This window comes from Zingiber officinale, chromosome 4B (assembly GCF_018446385.1).
Source record: "Zingiber officinale cultivar Zhangliang chromosome 4B, Zo_v1.1, whole genome shotgun sequence".
Taxonomy (NCBI): Eukaryota; Viridiplantae; Streptophyta; class Magnoliopsida; order Zingiberales; family Zingiberaceae; genus Zingiber; species Zingiber officinale.
In genome coordinates, this window is record NC_055993.1 from 46,544,382 (window position 1) to 46,564,267 (window position 19,886).

Genomic DNA, 19,886 nt, shown 5'->3' on the forward strand with positions numbered 1-19,886 from the left:
GGTCATTCAGTATACATTCTCCAATGCATACCCATGTGTCAACTTGATATCTCTATATCCATGACTTGTGAGATCAAGTCATCGAGTTGACCTACATGCTAGTCTCATCACATTAACATTGTCCCTGAATGTTAATACTTGACTAGGAATGATTAAGAGTAGTGTTCTTTATATCATCTCACTATCAATTCAACCAATTGATTGATATAGATAAGAACCTTCTACTCAAGGACGTTATTATACTTAGTTATTTGACTCCAATACAAGTAAGTATAATAACCATAAAGAAATACCTTTATTAATATATAGGAATATGATACATCAAGTTCATACAACAATCATCATATGATTGGCTCTAGGACTCTAACTAACAATAAGGATTGTCATGTTAAACCCTGCAGGTGGACTTAGTCCGACATGACGATAAAGTTGAGTGATACTACTCTTGGACTGAGATATTAATTAAAATGAGTTGTTAGTAACTCAATTAATTAGTGGTCATCCAACATCTTAAACACAGGGAGACTAACACACTCATAATAAGAAGGAGCCCAAAATGTAATTTGGGATTGGTGCGGTAGTTCAATAATAATTCTTTAGTGGTATGAATTATTATTGATGAAATTAAGTTGAGTGTTCGGGGCGAACACGGGAAGCTTAATTTCATCGGGAGACCAAAATCAATTTCTCCTCTCGGTCCCTATCGTAGCCTCTTATTTATAAAGTATTATACCCACCATTACCCACTTTCTTTCCCATCCTAATGGGGCCGGCCAAGCAAGCTTGGAACCCAAGCTTGGACCGGCCAAAGAAGAAAGGATGAGTCAAGTTAGGGGTCGGCCAATGCTTGGAGTCCAAGCATGGTGTGGCTGGCCCTAAGCAAAATAAAAGGTTTTTTATTTTAAAAATTTTTCTTATGTGGATTCTATGGTTTTAAAAGAAAGTTTAAAATTTAAATCTTTCCTTTTATAACTTTCTACAAAAGATTAAGAAGAGATTCGATATCTTTCCTTATTTGTAGATTGATAGGAAGATTTTAATTTTGATAAAACTTTCCTTTTTTGTAACCATGTTCATGATTTAAAAAGAGAGTTTTAAAATTAAATATTTCCTTTATAGTCTTTTACAAAAGATTAAGAGAAAGATTAAATATCTTTCCTTATTTGTAGATTGAAAGGAGATTTTAATTTTAGAGATAACTTTCTTTTTTGGAAATCAACCACATGTTTAAAAGAAAGTTTTTAATTTATAAAATTTCCTTTTATAACCAACCATGAAGGGAAAAATTGTTAGAGAAATTTTTATTTAAAATTTTCGGAAACAAATTAGGAAGTTTTAATTCTTATGATTAAAATTTTCCTTGTTTGGAGTTTTAGAGTGGTCGACTATAGTTTAAGAAAAGGATTTTGATTTTAAATCAAATTAAATTTTCCTTTTCATGGCAAAGTAATAAGGAAGTTTTTATTTAAAATTTTCTTATTTGCCAAGACCAAGGATTATAAAAGAGGGGGTAGGGGTGCCTTCATGGAGAAGAACTCTATTCTATTCTTCTCTTCTCCTCTCTTCCTTGGTGTGGTCGGATTTATTTTCTCCTCTTCCCCTATTCTTCCTCTCAAGTGGCCGGTGGCATCATCCTCTTGAAGAAAGCTTGGTGGCCGGATTTTGCTTGGTGAAGAAGGAGAGATAGGAGACTTTGTTTTTAGTATCCCTTGGAGCTTGGTGATGGTGGCCGAACCTCACATCTCTTGGAGTTTTTGTGGTGGCCGAAACTAGCTTGGAGAAGAAGGAGCTTGGGTGGTTCTCGTCTCGGTAGATCGTCGCCCACACGACGTCCGAGATAAGAAGAGGAATACGGTAGAAGATCAAGAGGTCGTTGCATATAAAGAAAGGTATAACTAGTAATTATTTTCCACATCATGCTAGTTTTTCTTTGTATGAATTCCAAACACAAGAGGCATATGATTCTAGATTTTCGGATTAGATATTCGAAGTTGTGTTTTTTTTTTTAATTTTTTGAATTTATGATTCGATTGTTCTTTTCGGTTAAACCTAATGTTATTTTAGGAAATTAAATATTAAATTTTTATTAAAGGCTTTGTCGAGACAGTGGTGGATGATCCTATACCCAAGAATGCCTAGTGTCTTGCCATGTTTGACCTGGGAGCCGATTTTAGAAATAAATATTTAATCAACTTTATAACATAAGTGAATTTGGATCTCGATCGAAATCTAAACCATTAAGAACAAATAAGTTAAATTTGGAATCAATAATATTAAGTTCCGTTTTCGATTCCTAATTTAATTTCTAAAGAACACAATAGGTTGTTTAGGAAAGGTTCGACACTTGTACAAAATTTGTATACAGTGGAACCGGTACGATGTTCCTAGGGCCAACCAACAATCTAATCAATATATAGCAATTAATAATCATGCATTAAGATTAAAGAAATTATAGAAGTCAAAGCAAAAACTATAAATCTACCTCGAGCTCAAGTCCTATAAGTATATGATACAAAGTCGATCTAAGGATATATAACTCATTTAATCAATCTATTGATTATATTAATCCATTACTACTCAATTCTTGATCATCTAATTGATTAATTTACCTAAATTAATTATAAATACTTAATCAATTAAACTTCTTTTATTAAAACTTTGCTTCATCTAAATTATCTTAATTATTAATAACTTAATTTAATCATTTAAAATATTCACATAAGTGATTTATCGTTATCAATAAATTGTAACTAATTAATTAATCAATGTTATTAATCCAATTAAACTTATTATGCCTTTAATCATATTTATCCATTTAATAAACATGAGTAGTTAATAAATTATTATTCAATTAACTAATCCAATGTTAATCTAATTGCATCGACTCATAATTTTCTTAGTTAACCATGAGATAAATTTAACCTTAATTAATCACCCAATTGATTAACCTGCTAAATCAATTATCTAATAAATCACTTAATCACTCCATCATTTCTTAAATTGATTACATAACTAAATCCTCAAGCTGATTCAATTAGCTTTTTTTCATTAATTAATGAAACTTATTAATATTTGATTAATCTTCTAATCAGATAACATTCACTGCTTCCTTTCTCTTCCTTCCTCTTCGGCGGCGACGAACACAACAGTCGGCGAAGACCATGATCACCCGTGTCTCCCGACCTGCAGGAGGAATGACGAAGGAGGGCCACGGCGGTGACGACGTCTTAGCAGTGGTAAAGGACGCCTAGCACGGCGGGTCACGTGCGCTAGCCAAAAGGAAACGTGGCCGTGGCCCTTGCGCTCACGGTGGACAACAATAACAATGGCTTCTCCACCGTGAAGCAGCTGTGATGTGGCCTCCTCGTTTCAGCTCTAGCAGAGAAGTAACAGCACAATGGCCGACAATGGCGACCGAGTAGAGGGACACGACGCTGGCTACTCACGCACTGAGGCACCGAGACTGGATGCGAAGAGGCTACGAGCGACGGTGGCTGGTCTCTTGGGACGACAGTGCAGGATTTCTTTGAGAAGGAGCGACAGACAGTGACGATCAACCAAGGTGCTCACGAGCATTCGACGGGGAGACAGCGAGGCGCACTTGTTTACTATGGTGAAGTAAGACGGCGGATGTTGGCTTCAGCTCAGAGATGAGAAGGTGAGGGATGGGTTACCGATGTCTCGCATGGAGGTGCTGCCATCGGTTGGGAGCATGGCAGAACCCGTGGCTACCCGCGAGCGGCGGACACTGTGTTGTCAAATTTAATTTCATATCAATATAAATTAATTTTCTTAAATGAATTTAATTATGCCACATTTTAATCATTTTAATTTATATATATATATATATTTTAATATAATTTAGTTGTCCTAACACAGCAGCCTATACATGGAGAGGTCAAACATAGGTATTTTGCTAAGTCATATAATACGGTGCTATACGATGTGATTGGATCAAATTAAGTCTTCTCACAGCGATACAAAGATATAACGCTCATCCCAAATGTAATATATTTCTTTGGTAAAAGTCATAGACCATAAAGAAATTTCTCCAACTTGAAGCGGCTCCAGTTCAAGCAAGCATACCTGATACCAGGCCCTTGCAGTGAGGTCGATGGATCGATTTCATTCTTTACTAAACAAATTAACAATGTAAAATTGTCTCAATCAGTTTTACCATTAATGCTACTAGTCAAACAAGTCAATTTGATAATTGAATAAATGCATGTACACTCCTCCAAAACATTAGTAGATATGAACCAAGTGTCGTATTCTAATTTACAAAAGATTTGCTCGCTAAAATTTCATAAAAATGATCAGCTCCCTAGCAATAATTTCATAAACAGCACAAACACAATGAGACAATAGAAGATGAGAGTGTACTTCCTTTTTTTTTCCATAACTCTCTACAGCTTGCACCTGAACAGTTATCCCTGCAGTGACTCCGCAAATGTGGATATAAAATTAACCATCTGAGCATCAAACGCAGGCCCTTCCATCTGAAAATGGCCAGCTCCTTCAATCAGATGAATGTCCACTTTCCCAGCAGCAGTTTTGAGCTTATTCTCCAATTGTTTTACACTTGTGAAACCATCTTTTGTTCCCATGATAAATAGTTTAGGTTTCTTGGACTGCAAGATAGTTTCATGATGCCGCCCAAAAAGAATGGAAGCCATGAAACCAAAAGGATAGCCTATACTCACATAACCAATCACTTGGTCTATTTTATCAACCGCTGAACCAGCAATTGGGGCACCTGTAACCACAGTATGGGTTAACATTGTCTACCACACAAAAACATCTCAGTGAGATAATGCTAGATCAACTTAGAGAAAAGAATACGTACTTGTGCATTCAGATCTAATAACTAAAAAAGTAAAAAACTCCATTTCACAGTAGTCCCCAAAAAGTTTAATACGGGAAACAGGCAAATGTGGACAGCAGGAATGAATTATGATATGTTATCCCATGATAAAAGGCATGATTAAAGGAATAATTGTAAAATAAAATCCATTTTAAGGTTGATAAAATTGAGCATGTTATACTACATCTGTCGCTTTGTCCAGATTATGTTATATTATTTATCACAGCAAACAAACAAACAAAAGTATTATTCCAGAACAACCAATAACTGCACCCACAACAATGTGCTGGCCGTTAATAAAAAAAATGTAATTATGTGGGTAATTTACCCACATCAGGAATCCATGCCAAACAGAGTAGTCTTATGTTTAAGCTGGCATTGTTCCATAGAAGTCAATTAGAAACTGCTCCATTGTTATGCCTATATTGCTCATAGGTAGAACTTGGAGAAGGTTGCAGACATCAACTCAAGCACCTTTGCATTTATTGTATTAAGTGAGGAGAAATCACTTATAAACATTATTTTAAGATGATTTTTTAATTACCTCTTATGAAGGGACAAATCATAGTAGAATCTTTGTGAAGATGGCTCACCAGAGAAAGTAGAAGCTGGGTAATTGAACCACATTTCATCTAGTGTGCTAGCATTGGTATTATTCTTTGTTAGTGTTTATTTTTATTTTCACTATATTTATTTCTGAAGGGGAGCCTTGGCACAACGGTAAAGTTGTTGTCATATGACCAAAAGGTCACGGGTTCGAATCCTGGAAACAGCCTCTTGCAAAAAGCAAGGTAAGACTGCGTACAATGGATCCTTCCCCGAGATCCCGCATAGCGGGAGCTTCGTGCACCGGACTACCCTTTTTAAGAAACAAGAAGGGGAGTCTGGCGCAACGATAAAGTTGTTGCTTTGTAACCAAAAGGTCACGAGTTCGAATCCTAGAAACAGCCTCTTATAAAAAGCAAGGTAAGGCTACGTACAATGGATCCTTCTCCGGGACCCCGCATAGCGGGAGCTTCGTGCACCGGGCTAGACCTATTGGTTCTTCACCTCTCCCCTCTAGCTAGGAAAACTTGAATCCCAACCAACCATTGATCCTCAAAGGAATAACATTTGAGATATTTATTGATTATAAAGTCTGTAGTACCTTTTCACCTAAACAGAATTGTCAATTGGAATACCTGCTCCTTGGGTCAATTGTTGGAGAGCTAGAGCATGAGCCAAAGCCAGAGTTCTCATGCGACATTAATGCAGTATTATGGATCCAAATTAAGTTGTACATTCTTGAATCACATTCTACAAATAAAGAGTATTCAGGAGTGGTGGCTCTCAGTTTGCCGTGTATTCGGGAACAGGAAGTATTCAAATGCACATGGACCTTAAGTGGTCCTATTATTGGTGACGCGTGAAAGAGATGATAATTTCTGGCTCAACGTTTTATGTGTCAGTAGAGTAAGGTAGAACAATAGAGAGTTGTTGTAGAAGATCGAGATCAAGAGTAGGAACAAAAACATAGTCCTATGGATGTTATTATTGGTCTTCCAAGGCCCCAAAAGTGGCGTGATTCCATTTGGATGATAGTCAATCGATTGGATAGATTGGCCATATTCTATCCTTTCCAAGATGGATTCTCTCAATCAATTATTTGGATAGATTGTAGAGAAATAATCAATTTATAGGGTTCCCCTCAGTATCATTTACAAACAAGATCTCATTCAATGTCGACATTTTGGTTGAAATTTGCAACTAGTTATGGGTATAAAATTTTCGATACCATTTTCAACCAACAAAGAACACTCGACCATCAAAAACCTTAGAGGACCTTTTAGAGATTTGTGTGCTAGACTATGGAGATCAATGGGAGGCCTTTGCTTATAGAACATTGTAGGATCGATGCGTTAGAGAGGGGTTGAATAGCGCTTGTAGATGTTTTTCGGAAAACAATCGAAAGAGAAAAACACAGCAGAATAATAGTAAAGGAAATCAATCGCTAACACTTTAATTTACTTAGTTCGAAGCATATGATGACTCCTACGCTCGCGATCGTCGATCTCCTTCGTTGGTCAATCCACCCTCAATTCAAAGTATTACAAAGGTTATCTTAAGTACAATATAGAATATTTAAAAGTTATTGACAACTACAGATCTGAAAATTCTTGATTTCGGTTGTCGGAGCAGCGTTTGGACATCATCAAGTCATTTCGGAGCTGCGTGCATGAGCAAAAGTCGTTCGAATTGATGTTCTTGAGCTGCTGGTCGAACTCTCTTTTTATAGCCCACTCTGGGCGCCTAGATCCCTCTCTGTTAAATTTTGAGAAATGTCCTAAGACAATCACTTTATGGTTTTACTATTTATTTGATAAATATACATTCACTATTTTTGTGCATATTATATGTTTGAATTATCTTAAACTCATTTACTGAATGTTTGCAACACAATTTATAACATGAGAGAATTTGTGATTATCTCTACATGTGTAATTATGAACGTATTGAAATTTCCCTAGTCGTCGAATTGGTGCATTTCGAACATCATCAATTCTATAAAATTAGCACGGGTTATATTCCTTGGTTCGTCCAAGCAGCTGTTTCTCACTAGATGGAGACATTGGGATGTCGAGAGTTAAATGTGGTTGCTAGTTATGATAAATAGATCATTGGAGTAACTTGTTGTAAGACTTTATATGGTTCTCTACATATATATGGATATGTCTATGAAGTTCTTACTACAACTTGAGTGCAAATTTCCTTCAACTTGAGGTATACAAGTTATCTTGGTAATAAAGACTTATACTTTAACATCTTAAGCAAGCATCTCTTGGAGGTGTGGATTCGAGATAATTGGGTATAAGTTACAGTGTCCAAAAGTGTTTGAATAACCCACAAAGGATTCACCGCTCCATGCGTGAAGACATATACCCTATGACCACTCATTAGGATTATTACTCAAAATCTTTGGTCAAAGTATCACATGTTAAGAGTATGAGACTCTTGTATACATGTATGAGTAATTTAAATCTGTAGAACGAGAAAGTATTACTTGGGTTAGGTGTGACGTAGTCAGCCAAGTGGGAGCATACACATAGACCATGTTCTGAACTAAATGAGTATAAGACGAGTGAAAGGAACAAGGCACGATTCACTGTAACTACTGAAGGGTTCAGAATTAGTTCTGAGATCAACTGTGATTTTCCAGTTAATTGGGATCATGATATACTACTAGGTGTCACTCATGATCGTTTCATAATTAAGTAGTTAATTATGGACGACAAGATAAACCGGGAACTTATTGCATTACGCGCACTATGAGTCTCTAAAAGACGTAAAACAAGTTAGAGAATAGAATTCTCAGATCAAGAGATAAATGTTTGGTTGGACCATACATAAAACAAATATGGAAATATTTGTCGGAGAGGAAGTGTGGATGAACCACATCTTTCATGAAAGAGTTGGACCCTATTTGGTTTAGCCACGAACCAATTTAGTTTAACTATGAACCAACTTAATTTAGTTGTGAACCAAACCAAAGGGCTAAAGGGCTAATTTTTTTTTGTTAAGGCATAATGGGTTAGATTTGGACTTTATGATCCAACTTATTAAAGTGGATTATATATTGATATGATTAAGAGATTCATTATTGGATTGATTAGGTTTTGGAAACCTAAACCCAATACCTCTCTCTCCCTCTCCCTCTCTCTTGCCGTCGACCATAACAAGAGGGTCTCCTCTTGTTTTCGTGAATCACCCAAAGGATGAAGATCTTCCTTTTTCTTCTTCCTCTTCTTGATCCTTCTCCTTCACTCGTAGCTAGTATCTTCCGAAGGCGAAGTTTATTCTCTTGGAGTTGTCTTGAAGAGCTCGGCGTAGATATAAATAGAGGCAAGATTTGATAGCATCGCAAAAGGTTGATGCTCTTCTCGTTACAGGTCATCCGTAAGGTATACCTAGAATAATTATTATTTGATTTTGTTTTGTTTTATGATCTTGTCTGCGTGATTGTATCTTGCATGCGAATGGTGTGTATAATATAATAAATTAGTTTATTTATCGTTAAGTCTTCTGCTGTGTATGTTTACGAAACGTGTTTTAGTATACACCGTATCAAGCATATCCCAACACTCCCCGAGCATCCCCACAGGGTTGACGTGGCTGTACATCGTTGAAACTTCATTTAGGAAGTTTATCCATGTCCGGACGCTCGGACCACCTCCGGGTGTCTGAACTGCTTACATGGGTCGGCCAGTCAATGCACTCCAACCAGTCTGCATATGAATTTTACCGTTCCGAGCGCCTTGAGCAACTTTGGGGGCCTGAACGGTCCGGGTGCTTGCGGTGATGGAGGTTGGCCGCCTGGGTGCTCCCTCGAAGCCCCTGACTCAAGCGCTTAGAGCAACTTTTGGTGCCTGGACGTCCGGGTGCTTAGACATGCTCCAGGCGCCTGGACTCCTCTTTTTCAGCCATCATCTTTCTGCAACACAAAGTTAGCATAAGCATAAATAATATATAACGCAAGGTAAATTTTGACACTCTGGGTTGTCCGATACTGACTTTGAGTTTCGTTGAAATTTAGGTCGGATTAATGCCTACTATTCCCTCTATGGAGAGCGCGTCCTCACCTACTCCTCTTAGGAGAGATTACCTTTTATCAAACTAATCATCCAGAGTGTTTGGACGTCTGACCTCAGGACTTTCCGCTGGACATCCAAACCCTGACCCGTCCAGCCTTTCTCCGTGACCCCTAGGACTTTTACGTAATGTTATCGACCCTAAAATTTCGCCTAACGTCCTCAACCTACCAAGACTCTGACCAGTCCCACGGACCAAGACTTCATTGCTAGTCACAACTAGGACTTTCCACCATGAGGGATTGTCAGGTTTAGTTAGTTTAAAGGGATGCAGATATGAACTCTCAGGTAAGATTGTTGCACGAATGAATTGTTGGGACCGGTTGCGATAGATGGTTGGATAGTCAGAGAGGGGTGATTATCCATTGTACCTATAATAGAATTCCAATAGAAATGAAAACATAAAGAATATCACTACAGTAGCACAGGCATATAAAGTAGTTTAGAACTCTCATTCCTACTCCATGGTTTATGACTCGTCGATGAGTCACTCTTGAAAACTCACTATTTTTCTCCTTTGCATATAACTTCCAGATGTAAAGAAACTTCATACAACAAGCACATACAAGAAGCTCAGGGAGGAAAGCTTAAAGAATTACAAGGAAATACTCAATCATATCTAGCGAATCACTAATTTTTCAATCTTCAAAGCTCCACTTTACTCCCCTTTATGCCTTTAACCTCTTCAATCTTCACTTGTTGCATAGCTCATTTATCACTGAGTCGATTGGATCCACCATTAGTCAACTGGTTCCTTTAATTTTTTAAACGCTAGGCTACCAACGACAACTTGAATCGATTGGATCACACCATCAGTTGACTACTCCATTTTACCCTTAGGTCATCCAACCATTGAAGTAAATTTGCAAGATCAAGCAATAGTCGATTGGAGTTCTTCATCGATTGGCTGACCACTACACCACAAATTAGTAGATTGTTCAGTCAACTTAGCCACGAATAGAAACATTCCATTCGCTTACTAATCACCCTAAGTCAATTCCTTAGTTGGCTCAACTCCCTAATCTACAAGAACTCTAACTATGATCATCTTAATGATTGAATCTCACCTAAGCTAAGAACCACCCTATCCTAACGATATATTCTCTCAATTCTCATAACTGGCATACTAGAGCTTAACTTCCACACCTTGACTTTGCCACCAAGGCCATCTCCAATTAGGTTACTCATCTAATGATGTGGAGATGTTGGCTAAGAGAACATGAGGAAACATGTCACACCACGATTGTGTCCCTCCTTGACACGATGAGATGTCTCAATCAAGGTTGATTTCCTCCCCCTTCTCCTTTGTAATTAATTTCGTTATTTCTTTTGCATCAAGGACAATGTGTAGTTTAAGTCTGGGGGAGTTTAGTTAGTTTTTCTTTATCCATCATGCATCTTGTCTCTTTATTTGCTTTTAATTTTTGCATTATTATGACTATCATGTTCAGCATGCATTTATTTGTTTGTTTCTTATAGCATAACCTTAGCATGTTAAAATTTAATGTATTTATGAAAAGCATGCTCATGTCTTTGGTGATTCATATTTTCTAGCTATAGTAATAGGACATGAGCATTGTTGAGTTGAAGAAATTTCAATGTATGCCTACATGTATAGTATCTCTTTTCACATGTATGTAAAACTTAGTTTCAAGAGTTGAATTATCCGAAAAAAGGTACAATTCATTTCGTTGGACTAGTACCTTAGTATTCATAAGGGACCCTTAATTACATTTTGGTTAGTAGAGAAACACACGAATTGGAAAAAAAATAAAATCGTTACCAATGTAGATAAGTGTGCTCAATAAGAAATAAATAATAATTAGGTATTTATCTATTTGTTAATCTCGACATCGAGTGCTTCTTTGAGACCTTATGTGGATAATGCAAAGCATTAGGAGGAACGATTCTTGCATATGGCAGATAAGTTTCTCTTGTGTGGATAACTCTGGGAACATGATGAAATGACGAAATAACTTAGATTAGTAATTGATACTTTAGAATCGAGTTACATTGCACCGCGCATGAAGAACTTCAAAGTTAGGTCTTAGTAAAATAATTCGTATGCTTTTGCCCATTAGTAATATTGCTCAATAAAACTAAATGAACTTGCTAGGGATATGATGTTTCATTCACTCACATAGATTTTAGTTGTAGGTTTTTGCTCGAGGACAAACAAAAGTTTAAGTTCGTGGGTATTTGATGTGTGTGATTTATACCTATATTTTTCATCTTATTATGCATGAATTTCCTATATTACATGAGTATATTTGCATTATCTTCTAACATTTTCATCTTTGTAGTTCGGAAGACTACTCTTTTGTATTCTATGTTAACAGGACATTAATATCTCAACATTTGGAAGCATTGAAGTCGGAAAGCCTCATTTCAACACCATGCAAGGCCTACTTGTACGATACTTAGAGGCAAAGTGCGCAATCAGAGCAACATTGAGGGGTCCAATAGAGAACATGACCTGACCTTGTCATCTGCGAATTGGACCGTATCAGCCAGCAAGCCACACGACCATGGCGTGTGTGGTCGTTTCCTCCTTTTTTTTTATAGGGTTTCGTTAGAGACCAAGCAACCTTTAAACCCTAAAAAGGATAAGGAGGTAGAGGCTAAAGATCAACAAGGGTTTGTGACAGAAATCATATTTAAGAGAGTCATGTTCGAGGTTTCGAGATTATTCCGTCGTCAAGGAGTGCGTGTAGTTCTTCTGAAGACATCGAGATCGTCTACAACGGAATTCCTTCTAAACTTAATTCTTATTTCTAGTTGTAGAACGATGCTCTTCTTGTTTTTGACTTGTAACTCCAACGTTATGGAGTAGTCTTCCTAATTCTAGGATTAGGGAGTAACTTGGTGTTTTATTTGACGAAATAATGCATTGATCCTCTTTTTATTAATGATGCGTATGATTCTTAATTGGTTCTAATTTTTCTCTCCATCCATCTATGTTGCTAGGTTCAAGTTGGATAGCAACCTCATTGGGATAGACCAAGTGTTGAACCCTAACCCATAATCATTGCATATAAACATATTTTAGATTCACAGAGAGTAGGGTACGAACTTAAAACCATAATTTCTAACCTCTAGAACTGACTTGAGAGTTCCTCTCACGAAGTAAGGGTATCATCTAGGAGATCACGAACCTCCTTAAGAAAGCATTCCTAGCACAACTACCACGAAAGTAGTTGAACTCTCTCGAGGCTTCCATGATTTGTCATCGAACTTACAGGGTCAATCCTAAGTTATTTTATGAGTTACAATTGGTATAGACACATCGGTGTTTTCTTTCTTCTCTTCTTCCCGTAAACACATTCGATTACCTTTGGACAAATATCTTCAACATAATTATACGTAGAAATAAAGAGGTGCATTCGTCAATAAACATTATAATGAAATCGAAATCCTAGAATTGCCTTCCGAATTAGCTTTCACATTGTATTCGTTCAATCACTCTTGTTTTTTTTCCCACAACACTACTTTTTTCGATTGTCTAGACAACGTCCTTTGCAAATATTTTGGTATTCAACAACACAGTTCAAGTGGAAAATATTTTTATTACTTGACGATACCGTACACTTGTGGTACGAGTACATCACAATGCAATGACGAATGCTCTATCCAAGATAGAGTTTCTCATCTCCTTGGAAAGGGCCCAAGAAGTTGTCATAGAGCTGGTCAAGAGGCATAGTATTAACACAATAATAGATAACAATTATTGGGTCGAGGGGGTTCCAACCTATCTCTTGCAAGGAGACCTCCCCACACAAGCTAACTAAAAGTTGCTTAGGACACAAGCCTCGAGGTAAAGTTATATCAATGACACCATATACAAGTGGTCCTACTCCATGGCATACTTGAAATGTTTGTAGCCCCAGAAGATTAGCTAGTCTTGTGAGAGATATATGAGAAAATTTATGGTAACTATAGTGGTGCTTGCAACCTCTATTTCAAGGTAATGAGAGTTGGATACTTTTGGCCTTCCCTTCAACAAGATGTTACAGAGGTTTTGATGAGGACAGACAAATTTGAGGAGATACACTGAGTGCAAGTAAATGTGTAAAGGATCTATGATGTCATAGAAGCGTTTAATGCTGCTGATATAAGACTGATGTTGATGCAATGCTACTGATTACAACCTCTCCGAAATTCCAGCCATCACAAAGATTAGATAACATATGACATATCAGATTTTAAAGGATGCTATAAGAGCACTGATGGTACAACAGTGTTAAAAAACTATAACTGTTAGAACCCCACTTGAGTATGTAGCAAATTCTGTTCTATTTTTGTATGAAGTATCTAGCAAAAATATGATTTGTAGTTTGCGCTTCAAAACTGCACAGACAAGCCCCTTTTTGTTAAGGTCAGATAAACAACAGTGGGACATAAACTTCATAGGCCCCTTCCCACTCAGGAAAGAGAAAAGGATGTTCCTCGTAGTAGCCATTGACTACTTTACGAAACTGGTTTGAACTCATTTTGGTAGAGCAGTTAGAGGAATTCCTGTGAAGAATATCATAATTTGATTTGAACTATCAAGGAAGTTGGTGACAAATAATGAAACAGAATTCAACAAGGACATATTCAAGCAACACTACACAATCTATGGCAGCAATCTAAAGTTCACATTAATGACTTATTTGCAAACAAATAGACAAATGAGGTACCCAACAGAATAATCTGTGAGTGGCAAAGTTTGGTACCTTGTCGGTTGCTGATTTGCCAAACATATTATGGTTGTATAGGACACGCCTTATGTAGGAATAGGGGAATCACCTTCCAATTTAATGTTCAGGGCAAAGGTAAATCTCAGCTGAGGTAATAGTGCAATCACTCGAGATGACTAACTTCATCCAGAAGGCTTAGCTAAGTTATTCAAGTTAAACCTAAATCTCTTGGAGTTAGTTTGATACCAAACCTCCACCCAAATTGCACTCAAATTGCATGGCTAAATTAGATTGCAACTAGACGTTACAATAAAACCGTAAGGAAGAGGGAATTGAAGGTCCTAAGAAATTCTCACCCGTTATTTAGTAAACCTAACTAGACTGAAACTTGTGCAAATTGGAGATCTTGTAATGTAAAAGTTGGCGGCAAGTCAACCCTAGGAGAAGGGCATGATGACACTAATGTGGGAAGGGCCCTATCAAATGAAGATTGAGTTGCACCTTGGGACATCCAAGTTAAAGTACTTGGACAAGAATGAAATACCAAGATCACGGCATGTCTCAAATCTATGATGATTCTATATCCAACGCTACCTTGTTGCAACCCCACTCTGACTAAACCCTAGCTAGCTTCAAGGAAATATAAATCGTAATTTCCCTTATTGTAATCTCTCACCCATTATTATAAACATAATATCAATGAAACTTTCATGTCTTATCTGAGAAAAAAAGTTCGGTCAAATCGAGACTAAGGGAAGTGACCAAGGTATCCACAAGGGCCTCGGAGTGAGAGCCCTCGCAAGAGGAAGCAATCTAGATCCGTAATTGGATTGTGAGCTATTTATGGCCTAGCCACAAGTTCACGATCGCAATTTGCAGCCAAGCCAGAGATTGTGCTCACTACGATTGTGATTCATGGCAAAGCCACCAGAGTAACTTGTGGCCATGAGTTCGCCGGCCTGAGCTGTTATGAAAATTTAAAAGGATAAAAACTTGTTTTATCCATCGATGGATTTACAATTCATTCGCGGATCATTTTTACCTCGAGTGAACAAAGGAAGTTGTCTTGACTCTCATGCAATCCATTCTTTCTTTTGCCCATCTTATAGAATAAGAGGGCATAAGTGTCAAGCCAAGACTCACTATTAAGACATGGAATGGCCCAAAGTGTCAAAGGAATACTAACCTTATCACTTTTAGATGGACTTTTATGGGCAAAGGAATGGTTCAAACATGTAGTTCTAATATTGAATTGGAGAGATTTTGTGGAATTAAATTTGGGTAGAACCTCATTTATAAAATGAAAAAAATAATGAATGATGATCATCTTGCTTTTGCTTCTATTCTCTTGATATTTAGCCATTAATTTGCTTTACCCTCTATCTCGCATTGAAAATTTTGAAAATTTCATACTTAGACATTAATTTGCTTTACCCTCTATGTGTTCGCATTGAAAAGTTTGTAATTTTCCTTTCTCTTGTAGAATAAATGCTAGGTAGCATTTCCATATAATAAAGAGGATAATACATAGAAACAAAAATGAATGATGTACTGAGTTAGGTCTTTTAGATTTTTAAGAATTTAAAAAAGGAAAGACCAAATTTGATACGGTAAATTCCATTTCACCCTCACCCCCAAGGTTTACCTACTTTTTAAAATGCCACCTATAATTTTCAAATTGTCAAAATGCCCTCCACAACAACCACAGCAACAACAACAACTAAGTTGTATCCCACTAGGTGGGGTCGGCTATCAAAATGTCCTCCAAAGTTTGAAAACTTTTGTCATCCCCCAACTACTAACACTATCAAGTGACACACCAAAAAATTGTACGGATAACATGGTCAGAGAAATCACCACATCAATATTTCCATTAAGTCACTTGACAGTGCTTATAGTTGTTTGCATGGGTGGGGCACTCTAGGAGCATCATAGCAATCTTAAAATTCTAAGGGAAGAGGGTGATTTAGAAAAAGTAAATAAATCTTGTGTGTGTTTCATGTATGTAACTCTTATAGATACGAGGAATATCAAAGATGTGAAAATTGGAATTCATACATGAGATACCAATTTTATGAGAATGAAGTTGAACTCATAATCATATAATATAGGTAGGATAGTCTGCAGTATATGTTTGTATTCTCGTTGATGGTTGCATACTTGATGTATATGGTTGTACTCTTGTTAGGTACCAGGTTATGGAATTGATGTATATGTTGTGTTCTTGATAGATACATGGTCACACAGCCACGTACATGGTTTTGTACTTCATATATGATTGCATTCCTGTACAATATAAGGTTTTCTAATTCATCTATATATTTGTAGGACTGTTAAATACATGGTTTTACACTATACATGCTTATGTTTATATTCTTGTTGGGATGGTAACAGACGGTTGTTTGTATTTATTTTCTTGTTGGCCACAAACTGTTGTTTGGTTTTAGTCATGTTTGATATGTTAGGGCTTCATCTCTTCATCTCCCACATTGACAGAGTGATCTCAAGCATTATTAAGGTCATTTTTACACTTTCTTCTTATATTTCTTATTGGGGTTTAGTCTTTGGCACTGGAGAAGTAATCTCAGGCATTATTGGTGACGGCTTCAGTGTTATTTATGCTTTTGTTGTGCTTGAGGCTATATATATTGATGCACTACATTCATTGCGTGTTTGGGATTTAGTTGTCAGCAGTGCAGAAGTAATCTCATGCATTATTGGTGAAGGCTTCAACCTATTTCATTTATGTTCTCATTGGGCCTCTAACCATTTATATTAATGCACTGCTTTCACTACATGTTTGATTTTACTATTATGTTATTGTTACTAAAATTTGGATTTTAGTGTTTTTATACTTTATCTCAGTAAATGTAGAGATAAAGTGATATGATAAGTTGCAAGCATACCTCATACCACTACAGTGATGGAAAATGAAATATTTCTTTTTTCTAACTACAGAATAATTTGCAAGACATGGTAATAAGGTGAACATAAAAGAAATGTACTAATGTTGCATTCTTTATCGGTCTTTGTTTCTCATGTTAGACTCATGTACTCTGGGCACATTTGTTCTCATATCCTTATTTTCCTTTAGCTTCTAGATTCACAGACTAAACTAGATTATTGAAATTTTATGTGTTGCTCAAAAGGCTTCTCTCGAGTCAAGTGGAGCTTCATTCAATGTTTGATTAAATGTTTATGCCTTTTTTTATTTGAAAGATTTTCAGATTTTTTCTGATATGAAGTTTGATTCAAGACTATGTCATTTTCCATTCTATGATGAGTTTTAGCATATGGTGTTTTCTTTTTTTCACTGTTACGATTTTCAAATGCTTATAATTGTAGTTGCATATGAATATTTTTTTTATGTTGTTATTTATTTGGTGTTTGTATTATTGTATTGTTGCATATAGTTTTTCTCTATTGGTTGTATAAAAGGATTTTCTTGAAAAATACAAGTGAGTTTCCTCTGAAACTTATTTCATCAACCAAAATTAATTTTGATTTAAAAGATAAAAATTTGACACATGACCTCACAGAGGCACTTCCTTTAGGGGAAGTCACCCTTGGGGAATGACATTCTTTATGGTAGTAAACGAGCTAAGGAGCTCAGGTAGTTATAAGTTGCTGAAGCTCATTTCATATAGTGAGCCAACACTGAACTATAATTTTAACTATATCACTATTTGAACCTAGTGTTGTGTTTTTTTCAAACTTATTTTTCTTTCTGAACACACTTCTTTATAAGCTCATGAATACATGGTGAACAAACAAACTTGTATGTTTGTAAAAAAGATTCATTTATAGTTCCATAACAATTTCCATTTAAAAGGTATCAAATAATTTCAATTATTAGCTTATGTATATGTTCACAGACAAGATTAGTTACAAGTTTGATGAGACATTCATAAAGAAATTCAGTTGTAGGTATTTTGATAGACCAATAAAGTTACAGTAAGATTGTATTGGAAGTTGCCTCAAGGTAGATTCAATAGAATACACAAATAAAGTTTGAGATTAGGTAAACTTCTAAGCTCAGGCTTGTTCAGCAACATAAACAAGCGTAGGCTATACCGAGCTTTCCAACTCAAAAATTATTAGCCATCAAGCTTGAATTCAGTAGTTTAAACGTGCAACAAATTAAATCTAAAGCTTACTAGTAATTTGTTTAACCAAGTAGAAAAAAGCTATGACATGAACCCTGCTTGATTGTAGCTGCATAGGAGGTTGGATGTAAAGTTAAACCATCCAAGCTGAACTACTAAAAATACATTTCAAGTTGTTCTCTTCTTGGTGAGATGGTATAATTAAAAATGGAAAAAACTTGAGCGGTCAGTCTCATCACATAACCCAAAAAATGAAAATATACTAATTATTTTGAACATTAGTTCAGTTTAAGATAAGGGTCAAGGAAGACAAACAAAATCACTTGATCTATTTGGATGAATTTGGAAAAGAACAATTCAGGACAACTAGTGGATATAAACCATAAGTGAAAAATTGTGAAGTCTATGAATTTTGGGCCTTCTACAATTCAGTCAAAGATCATGTTGTCCATTCTTTTCAGTAAAGAAAATTGGCTGATTTGTAGTAAATTCATGGTGCGTTACGTGAGTAAAGAACCAGATATTTCCAGTCTAAAATTTTGACAGATGACTCCTAAAAGATTGATTAGGAATTCAACTTTTGTCCGTAATGCTACCATAAGGTGCCCAAGCTACTTATTTATGTAGTGTAATGCGTGCTCTTAATCTGGCAAGAAGTGGGGGCATTAAATTAACCGAGAATGAACTCAGAGACTCTAAAATCCAACTGTTGATTGGCAAACGAGATTAACTCAGTTGTTTCATCAGGTCCAAACATACAATAACCTAAACAAATTAAGATAATATTCATTCTTGAACCACAATTCAGACTGAATACTTTGTGCAGTGTGTTGAGCAGGATCACGAAGCACTAACGAAGCAAAAGAAGAAACAAGCAACTAGGTACCAAGAATAGTTTAAGCACCTGCGGAGGAGCCAACGAGTATGATGCCACGAGGGGAGAGGGTAACGGAGACCCACTGGCAAACGGCGATGACGTCGTTGATCTCGGCAGAGCCGAAGATGGAGGCCCGGCCGGAGGAGCGGCCGGCGCCCCTCATGTCAAAGGTAACTGCCTGGTATCCCTTCTCGGCGAGTCCGGTGGCGATCCCCCGGAGTAAGCCTTGGAAGCCGCCGAGGACGGTATAGGGGTGGACAAGAACGAGGACGAGATCGCTCACAGGAGGATCCGCCGGTTTGAAGAGCCGCACGTGAAGCTTAACGCCGTCGCTGGTCTCCACGGTCTGAGATTCCATCCCCATCACCACCAACAGCTATGATGAGGCGGCAGCAAGGGAGCAGAGATAGTAGGGGGATTTTGATTCGGAGGAGAATGGAAGAGGAAAGACCGAATCTTAACCGAGAGAGGATGCCCAGAGTCGCCTCTGGCTCTAGCTAATAGTTCGAAAGTACTGACTTTAATAATCCAAGGATTTAAACGGATCGGAGTGTGAATTGTATCGGGAGACAAGGATTTATTAATCCAATTACCATCCCCGTGGAGACCTCGTCGTGATAAAAAGGTAATTCGTTCATTCCTAACGTTCCTACTAATTTATTCCTAGGTCAATACGGAGAAGATAAATCACGGATAACTACTAATCATTAGTACAAATGGTCAAGACATGGGGGA

At 36.9% G+C, this 19,886-nt stretch overlaps 1 protein-coding gene across 1 annotated transcript; it reads right to left on the reverse strand.

Moving 5' to 3' along the window:
• Nucleotides 1–4,171: 4,171 nt before the first annotated feature.
• LOC121975020 lies at nt 4,172–19,662 on the reverse strand. Its single transcript, XM_042526366.1, has 2 exons — nt 19,179–19,662; nt 4,172–4,756 (listed from the first exon to the last, which is right to left on the reverse strand). The coding sequence occupies exons 1-2, from the start codon at nt 19,513–19,515 to the stop codon at nt 4,428–4,430; spliced, it is 666 nt and encodes a 221-aa protein (XP_042382300.1). The 5' UTR covers nt 19,516–19,662; the 3' UTR covers nt 4,172–4,427.
• Between the last annotated feature and the right edge of the window lie 224 nt (nt 19,663–19,886).

Bases quoted from the DNA above. Each gene is read 5' to 3' on its own strand.
- LOC121975020 (XM_042526366.1), bottom strand. From the start codon at position 19,515: ATGGGGATGGAATCTCAGACCGTGGAGACCAGCGACGGCGTTAAGCTT. The intron at 4,757-19,178 runs GTGCTTAAACTA...CTGTGGTTACAG, and splicing joins ACTCGTTGGCTCCTCCGCAG to GTGCCCCAATTGCTGGTTCA.